Raw genomic sequence first — 10140 nt, 5'->3', positions numbered from 1 at the left:
AATCATTTTTTTTCTTATAGAGCAATGATTCTTGATATGGGTTTATTATCTTATTCTCTACCAATTTTTATAGGTGACTTAATAAATTATGGAGGCATATTTTTTTGCATATCATGCATGCATTCTCATGATTGGTTAAATATATGCATAAGAAAATATTGTGTGTTATCCCTCAACCACCTACTTCTCAACGGTTGCAATTATGGAATAATTTATGGAGTCAACAGCACATTTTTTTTTTGGTTGCATGCAAACTCCTATATGAAACAAGAAAATCTTATATTTTTGGGTTGGAAAAATTGAAAATTAAAAAAAAAAAGGTCTTTGATCATAAAATATGTATAATGATTTATATATTACTAGAATATTAGGAGAATATCCAAGAATTTTCGTGCCCAAGATTATGCTCTGTTTTTGTCGTGTGCAAAATGTGACATTTTTTTTTTTTAATGATTTGGTTGAATTAGATTGGACTGATTATAAGATGATTAAAATGATAGTTTAGGATAACTTGCAAAAAACTATTAAAGAGGATCTAGATTCTAAAACACAGAGAACCAACTAAAAAATCAATACAATTTGATTAGATTTTTTAGAGAGAAATTCTAAGGAATGGGACACAATCCTAATAACAAACGAGTAATCTGTATAAAAATATTCAATCCAAATCTACTTTTTTATGTATTTATGTTGAAAATTGATAGTTCTAAGTGTATAAAAAATATAAACATAATGATAAGTTGGGTCGAGTCAAACTGTGTCTAATTTGGTATAGTTTATTATATCTCAGGTTGTGTTATGCTAAATCTAGTCTCAATACGGAGGCCAAATGCACAATCTACAACCACTTGGATTGTGTTTCCATGGGTTTTTTTGACATATTAATTTACATGATATTGACTGTTAAAATTAATTTTATCTATTTTTAAAATTTTTTGCCGGGGATGTTGGCCGACCCACTGGCCTTTCCCATGAGTTCCAATACATTGAGTCTTAAAAACAAGTCTTAGCACGACTCGCAAATTTACGAACCCTAGTGTTTTTAGCCAGGGGGCTTGTTGGCTGACAACCCATTGATAGGTCTAGAAATACATCTTGATTGATCCTACTTATACGGTACATCATGCATATATTAAAGCTTATCTCTTTCACTATCACAGATGAAATACAATTATCCTAAAAAGTCATTAACAACCTTGAAGACTTGATTATTATTATTAAATAAATTTATAGTAACCATTCCATCGTAACTGAGCTGGATGGTACAGAAAAGACAAAGCCTGGCTAGCACTTGCTTCATCACTTAGTCTGAAAGTCAATCAAGTCCCTCTCAAACCCAGTTTATCTAACCAGAAAAAAGACAACTCTGTCTCTCTCTCTGTGAAGCTATTCCAAGTAAATTACTTCCACCCTTTTCTCTTCTTCTTTCTTTAAACTTCATTATGTTGTAGCTGTCTTCTATTATATCAACTTAATCTTGTACTTTCACTTTCAAATGAGGAAACCTGTTTCAAGAGTTTCCTTGTTTATTTTTCTGTTGTCCTTGCTGCTATTTTCTTCTGATTTTCACAACCCATTTTCTGGAATTGAAAGAAATGCCAAATCCACCCTTCATTTGTTTATTTTCAACTCAGATTTGCATATCAATCACTTGTTTCATCATTTATGTGCACACTTTTTCAGGTATTTTGATTCTTTGCCTTTGGCTTTTAGCTCAGTGGATGTTGTTAATGTCATGTTTTGTAACATTCACTCATGAATTAGTGACAAAATATGAACTTTAATGCGGTGATATTTTAGTAAGATTAGATGAAATATGTCGAAAACTATGTGCAGTTAGCATATATGCAAGTGCTGCAAGATCAAATTTGGAGAGTGTAAATATGAGGAAGGATTATTACATTGAGGGGCCATTAGTGGAGGAGTTCACATTTTCTGAAAATTCTGCTCCCTTCAATAGCTGTCATGCCTCTACCATTGTTGAGGTTATATTAATTTGATGGAATTTTTGGTTCTTCTAAGTTTTGCTTCAATAAACAGAAGTTAATTTGACTATGCTTGTTTTGCAGGTTGAGAAAGGCCATTTTTTGGTTGCCTATTTTGGGGGCACATCAGAGGGAGCACCTGATGTTAAAATTTGGTTGCAGACATTCAGGGTAATCTTGCGATTATTTTGGCCATTTCACTTCATTTGTGCAATTGGACCTGTGTGGTTTGTGTCCCAAATTAATTTTGAAAATCTTAGATACAATTCAGAAGAGAAGGTTGTTTTGGGAGTTCAACGGTACAGAGAACTTTTATGTTGTTTAGGATTGTATCTTAAAGCTTTATTTCTGGAACATTTTCATCCCATTTTAGCCAAACATGTTTTCACAACATTGCTTGTTTCTGTTGTTTCAGGGAACGGAAAAGTGTATTTAAATTTTATATCAAACAAAATGAAGTTATGAATTTTATTTTGTTTCTGTGACTAGAAACTTCATTGCCTTTTGGCATATGCACCTTGTAAATTTTGTTCTTTCTTTTTCAACTGCTGATCTATATCTCTCATGGATAGTAATGACATCAAAGAAAACTGCAATTAGATTTTAATAAATAAAAATAAACTTCATAGAATACTTTAGCATTTAAAGGATTCTTCCCCATTTTCCCGTCACCTAGTGCTATGTAATATTTTCTAATTAGTTTTTGGATCAAGTGGCTTTTTGACATGGTATCAAAGCTAAAGGTCTTAAAGTCAAATCACTCAAATAAAATTCATTCTTGTAGTTCTCTCAGTTTAGCTGTCTGGTGAGATTCATTAGATCTAAAAATTGGATTCATATTTGACATAAATTTTAATATTAGACCCTCATTTAATAGTTCAAGCGTTCAGGTCAAGTGACTTTTCAATTTATGCATTTCAGTGCTAAGTGCTAACGTTCATTCTTAAATTTTCAGTCTTTGCATTATAGGGTGATTATATGTTTAAAATTTTGTTGGCAGGATGGCTATTGGGATTCACCAGTCATCATTGATGAAGAACCTAATGTTCCAATGTGGAACCCTGTGCTGTTCAAGCTTTCTTCAAATGAATTATTGATATTTTATAAAATTGGCCAAGAGGTTCAAAAGTAAATATTCTACTCTACCATCTTCTAAATCTTCACTATTAGTAAATTACCGTAGTCAAACCTAACTGTCCATAATTTTTTTTTTGTCCTTTGATTTCTTAGAAGAGTAAAACTATGCATACAAATAAATCTTACTAATTTATTTGTGCAAATTGAGGTGGCAACTTATGATTGGGGGATGTGATTATTTATTTTTTTGCTCACTTCAAAATCACCTAATCAGATACTATCACATTAGGTTGTATGAATAAGTTTATACATATAGTTTTACTCTTTTTTATATGCCATATTTTTCCAAGCAGAACATGGATCATGGTTGTACCGTTGAATAATTAAAAGAGAGAAGCTTTGATAAGTAAACAGAAAAAAAAAAAAAATTGGTTGGCCAGAAGACTGGAAAAAGGCTATTTAGCTTAATATATTCTTAGTGATACCTAGAAGATCGATTATGTTTTATGCTGGAAATTGAAGAACGTCAAATTTTTTATGTTTGAATTTATGAAAGGTGCATACTTTTTAATTTGTGTTACTGAGGTGATATTGTTAAAAATTAAGGCAGAGTCACTTGTGATGTGCTGTGTTGTTCTGTTTTGTATCTACATTATCACCTCTGTTACTCCCTTGGGTGAACTCATTAACTGGCTTTTTGGCCTATCCATCATTTGGTTGATGACATCTTGATACCTTGCTGTTCATTTGATTGATTACCCTTGCATGCATATTGCCTCTCATATCACGCCATGAAAGACAAAATTCTATTACTGTAGGCTTTGAGACATATATGATGTAGCATGTTTTCAGCTGAAGCTTCAGAAAGAAATCTTGAGACGGATTCACTGACTTACTAGCTTTTCCGGTTGCTAAATTAATTACCTGTGATTATTTTAATAATTAAACTATCTCTTAATATTTTCATTAATGTTATTTAAATATGATGACAAATTTAGGAGTTCCAATGATTTACTCTTTGTGGATATAGTTGTTGCCTCATAACTGTGAATTCTGGTGAAAAAAAAAATCACCAACTAATTGTTTTGGAAAACAATGATTCTTCTGGTGGATGCAATTTTTGCATCCCCATGTTGTCACAAGGGAAGGACATGAGCTTTAGGTTGAACTGGCAATAAATCATATGTATTGTTGTTTATAACATCAGTCCAAATCTGTGCTTGTTATACATTTTCCTTGTTTTTTTCCATAATGAATTGTTTAGGGAACTTGTGTGAGTTTTTCTAAAATCTTTTTCTGAAATAGAGTGAACTGCTGGCACATCTTCTTTATCCTGGGTTGTTGTTTCAATGAAATCCAGATGGAGTGGATGCATGAAGCATTCATATGACAACGGTGTGACTTGGTCAGAAAGAGAACAACTTCCTCCTGGTATATTAGGGCCATCGAAGAACAAGGTATAATGAGATTAAGATAAGTGCGTGTGTGTTTTTAAAGAAAAAAGTTTAATTTTACTCTTATCGATGAGGTGCATTACTGAACTGCTGATAATTCTTGTGCAGCCCATTTTGCTAGAAAACGGACACTTGCTCTGTGGATCCTCTGTTGAAAGTTGGAACTCCTGGGGTTCATGGATGGAGGTTGTGATGACAAACAGAACGAGTCTTCGAAATTTAATTAAGTTCTTTAAGTCTGGATTAAATTAAATATGAATCTCATGCAACAGGTTACAACAGATTCAGGTAAGTCATGGAGGAAGTATGGTCCTATTTACATTCAAAATGAAACTCTCAGTGTGATTCAACCGGTCCCCTTCCAGACTGCCAAAGGAAACCTGCGTGTTTTAATGCGTTCTTTTGAAGGCATTGATCGAGTTTGCATATCAGAATCTGATGATGGTGGCCAGACCTGGAGCTATGCAACACCTACAGAACTTCCAAACCCCAATTCAGGTTGATGGTCGAGTTATGCTTCATGCATTATGTGAAGCTACATAAGCCAATCTTAACTACAACTGAGAAGATTTATGAAAAGAATAGCCTTCCCTCTTAACACATACAATTGAAGAAAAGATTCAATAGATACTCAGTAAACATAAAAGTTCTAAATGCTTTTCATTGACTCAGAGAAAATGAATTATAGTTGTCTTTTTTTTAATGCTTACCAGGCATCGATGGGGTTAAGCTTAGTGATGGACGTTTATTACTTGCATACAATACACTCTCCAGGGGTGTGCTTAAAGTTGCCCTTTCAAGTGATGATGGTGATTCATGGCATCAGGCTATGACATTGGAGGATAATTTGGCAATGGAATTCTCGTATCCTGCTGTCATACAGGCTAGTGATGGAAATGTTCACATCACTTATACATATAATAGAACGCAGATTAAGGTAAGGAAAAAAGCATTAATATCAGATTTATCGTTTTAATTCATTAATTGTATCATCAACTATCACTTTTTTCTTTTCAAATGTTATTTATCATGTAAATCAGCGATTGTTTAATGTATTTTGGGAATTTATTTTTGCAGCATGTTGTCCTTCAACCAAATTGATGCAGTGATACATTATTAAGTAGAAGGTTTGTTACTCGTGTTTGTGTTAGCGTAGCCCGATGTATACTTTTCTAATGCTTAAGCTTTACTGTTCAGCCTTGCTTATAGTCTTAAGTGTTTTGATCGAGTGCTAACTTGAACTGATGTCATGGCCAAATTTACCCAGTTTACGAATCCCCCCGTAATGTATTGATTGGTTTAATCATTATGTTAATAAGTCATGTTTGATGTTTGATATTTTGCTTGCATTTTATTGATTTGTTAGAGCTTAAATTCTCCTTATCTTTGAACTTATGTTATTTAGTACAATACACAGTGCTTTCTTCAGTTGAATGCAAGGAAATAGTATTGTGAAAAAACAAGGAATTGTAAATTTTAACATGTTGGCTGCATAAGCTCTGTTTATGTGAGGCATGCTATTTATCTTAGTTCTATGTCCATGTTTCAAAAGGTAAAATGCGCTGTGTCATATTTAATCCTGAAGCTTCCAAGATCATAATTCTCAGTGGAACCGTCTTAGTTTGTGAAAGGTCTAGTTTTGGATGCTTGTTGGCTGTTGTGGTTACATTTCCATATTCTTTTCAGTTTCTTCTTGTCATGAACTTGTGTTAAAAACTACTACAATGTGGTATTGAGCAAGTATTTTCATGTATGAGAAAAAAAAAATTGTTTAATGTCAGAAAAGAAATCTGTATATCAGTGACATAGAACTGAAATCACTTTCTTTTATGATCTTAATTACTAAACAAACATATGAAAAATCCTCTTGAATCAATGTCTGCTTCATAGGTACGGAAACTGGGAAAATGTTCAATAAGGCCAGAAACCAGGTTCGAATGAGAAACTTTCTGTGTTAGTCATGCCCCAATAATATCAGCCGAAGCAGCAAATGCATATCAGTGACAAAAGAGAGTGAAATGAAAGGCGGAAGCTAATTGCTGCGCCGTTGAAGACGCAATCTTCACTCAGTCTTGGTGGATTAAGGGAGAAAGGAAACTTCCTTTCTTTGATGATTCCTGTTTGATTTTTGGCCTGCTGTAATGGTTTGTTGTATATTATACTAAGCATACTTCGTGTTAGAGATTTTTGATGATAAAAAAACATACCCAGACTACTTTTTTTGGCACCCTCTTTGGACCTCCAAGCTGATTTGGATGCATATATATGCTCAGTATCTCTCACTTTCCGGTTCAAAAAGTCAGATCTTTTATCAAGATATTATCTATCATGAGTTTGTTTTTGGGTTCTGCAATCCAAAAGATATCTAGGCAATTAATAGCTTATAGACTGTTTAACCAGCATTCTTAAACGATGTGAAAATTACATACGTACTTAACATCCTAATTTGCTGATGGGAGATTTACTTGGGGTTATTTACAGTTCAATGTTATTCATTTGCCAGTTACGTTTGTTGCTGACAAAGCAATGAAACTTCCAAGACTTACTGCTGTGAATTTGACTGACTCTTCCCCTCAAGAGTGGAATTTCCATTCACTGATGGGTAAAGTTTACACCGTAAATTATGCAGTTTTACGTCACCAACACCGTAAGTTATGTCTATGTCATTTATGACATAATTTGCATTCCTCGTGTATAAGATTGTGACTTACATGGGCTCACACCAACACAACCCCTCTTAAAGGGTCCAATTTCTATCAAATCTCATTTATGATATTGTTGGGAGTTGGAACCCTTATTTATGAATAATATTATATTATCCAATTTTAAGTATCTAATTAGATATCTAGATGATATGTCATTATATAATTAAAGATTTTTATTTTAAAATTATTCAACCATATGATAACACTTCAATTGTATCCAAATTGGATATTCAAAACTAAGTATATGTAGGTTTATTTACAAGAGTCAAACATTTAAAATGAATAAAGTTTGATCTTTCGATTTGTATTCTTCATCGCAACGATAAATTTCAACACCGATGTCAAGCATCTAAGAGGGTCCCATTTGGATTCATAACCATCAACTTCAAAATACAAACACAAATGCAAAACTTGAAACAGGAAATTTATTGTAACGGTGTCCCAAATTTCACAATGGCAATGACAGAAAATTATAAATTGAAACATGGAAAGAATATAGTACAAGAAATGTGAAGTCATTTTCAGATTCGAGAAAAGATGTATGAATTTGGGATTGGCAATGGCATGTTTCATGCAGTGGACTTTACATCAAATTGAAGAGTTGGTCTGGGTGGCTCCTCAATTATATTGCCAGTAAATGATGCCACCAGGTTCCATGTGAATTCCCATTTGTAATCAACATCAAAGACAAAATTCTTACACGTCAATGTCAAAATAATTAGTGTGAATTGTTTTACTCTTCTTCTACTTTGATCTAGAAAGACTCAAGATGGAATGTCAGTCTTCATTTGATCTACACTACATCTTTTTTGCTTGTTTGGGTGAAAGTGTGAAACTCTATTATCCAAGCCATCAATTTTCTTGTTTTTGATTTAAAGTTTTTTTTTTTTTTTCGAAATGATAACTTTTTCTTTCAGCTCAATTGTTTAAGTTTACTTTTCATTTTTCAAGTCACTGGTTTATTATTGTTGGTAAATGTTAAAAGATAAAAAGACTGTAATATTTTGTTGTTAACTAGGCAATGGATTCAAGTCCGCTCGATCCGATACAACGATCAATTTGAGTTCGATTACAATACAAAATAACCCATTTAAGATTGAGTTTGGTTCTCTCAATTGGTTAACAATAATATTGAAAAAAATAATAATAATTAGAGAAAAAAAAGAAACTTTGACAAGACTAACTTTGTTGTGATAAATTTGATGAGACATTAATCTCAAATCGAGTTCAAACTGAGATTTCTTTAGTTCACACTTAACTTTTTTGAGTTGAATAATAATTTGAGTGTGATCTAGCTTGGTTCTCATCCAGCTTGGTTTTCATCCACCCTATTTTTTACATTAACTCATGCCAATGATTGAAAATACAATTCTTTTTAAAATTCACGCATCCACATGTAAAATTTTGTAACGTTTGTCAAAATATATATATATATATATTGTTATTATATAATTGAATAATTTTAAATTAAAAGTAAAATAATATTTAATCATATAATAATAAATTAAATAAAAAAATACACATAATATTACTCGTATAAAAGAGATTTGAGGTTTATTGTTCCTTTTTTATCCAACATTTTCCCTATAATGAGAATTCTTCTTTCATTTCCTTCTCCTTTTGTTTCTGTCAAGTCATTTTCCTAAAACTCCTGTTGTTCCAAATTGAATTTCCAATATCTTCTAACAGATCAGACGCCCTGAAATAAATAATAATTGTTCCTGGCGAAACCTTTTTTCCTTGCCAAGACTGGCCGTTGATAAAATATGCATGATCTTCATTACTATTTTTCGTTTGTTACCAAATGGTCACCATGTTTAAAATAAATAATAAACTATTAATATTCATAAAATTTAGTTGTGAAACATAGTAGTTGAATCACGGATCATATTATATATTAAAAAATTAATTTTTTATATCATAAATCGAATATTTTATCATATAATACTGTTTATCAAAATATTAATAAAATAATAAAAAACTTTAATTTACATATCATTATTTTAAAAAATATTGCATACTCTTGAAAATTAAAATTTTTTCATATATGCTTTTATTATATCATTATTTTTTATAAAAAATTATATCAATCCGTATCAGTAATAAATTATGTATTATATAATACATCTGTTATATCGTATTAATTTCATACACATTATAATCTGTATTATTTTTTTTCTATATTATATTATAAAATATATATCATATATCATGAAATACTAATAATCATATTATTAAGATTAGAATGTTCAAAACTATATAAACTTTATATTAAAAACTTATATTTTTGATATAAGATCCAAATTTTATAATTGCACAAAGCATCGTACTGCAGACAAATAATTTTGATATGAATACCTCATTTAATAGATCCCTTTGAGTTTCTCTTTCTTTCTTCAATTTTGTTTGGCTTAAATTGGAGTATAATTAATAAACAAAGCAAATTTACACACCCGAAAGGATCCACAATACAATTCATTGAAACATCCCAAAACTATGAATCGCATTGCAGTCTGAACACAACTTGGCACTTTGACTGGTTCATTTAAAAATCTAGATTTTGCTTCATTAAGTCAAGGCTAGCAAAACCACATATTTTTTGAACCAAATCAATGTGCTATACCACATAAATTGAAAGGCAAGCAACCGGCAACTTAATATGATTCCAGTGTTCTATAAAAATTATTTTGCATTTGACATTAATGTACTCCATGTCAACCCTCTTAGATTTCAATATTTTTCTATAGAAAATAAAACTCAAGTTTATGTTCTCAAGATTTCTTCAACCAAAAAGGATATTATCTATCTTTCGTCTTCACAATTCACATGCATATCATATATTCAGTTTCATAGACACAATCACCTACAATTAGGGTTGCAATCGAGTCAATGTTTGGTCAAGCTTCGAAAACATTGTTA

General features: G+C 31.5%; 1 protein-coding gene across 2 annotated transcripts; it reads left to right on the top strand.

Moving 5' to 3' along the window:
* Positions 1-1250: 1250 nt before the first annotated feature.
* Positions 1251-6739, top strand: LOC123193826. 2 transcript variants are annotated; one of them, XM_044606882.1, is made up of 10 exons: positions 1251-1395; positions 1837-1985; positions 2070-2156; positions 2986-3113; positions 4423-4519; positions 4625-4702; positions 4789-5014; positions 5230-5453; positions 5594-5643; positions 6407-6739. In XM_044606882.1, the coding sequence occupies exons 2-9, from the start codon at positions 1884-1886 to the stop codon at positions 5615-5617; spliced, it is 966 nt and encodes a 321-aa protein (XP_044462817.1). In that variant the 5' UTR covers positions 1251-1395; positions 1837-1883; the 3' UTR covers positions 5618-5643; positions 6407-6739. The 2 variants fall into 2 exon arrangements, with proteins under 2 accessions (XP_044462817.1, XP_044462816.1); XM_044606881.1 differs by lacking the exon at positions 1251-1395 and adding an exon at positions 1402-1683.
* The last annotated feature ends 3401 nt before the right edge of the window (positions 6740-10140 follow it).

Source organism: Mangifera indica, chromosome 13, assembly GCF_011075055.1.
Source record: "Mangifera indica cultivar Alphonso chromosome 13, CATAS_Mindica_2.1, whole genome shotgun sequence".
Classification (NCBI taxonomy): Eukaryota; Viridiplantae; Streptophyta; class Magnoliopsida; order Sapindales; family Anacardiaceae; genus Mangifera; species Mangifera indica.
Note: the sequence above shows the minus strand (reverse complement) of the source record. Positions and strands in the feature narration are given on the sequence as shown.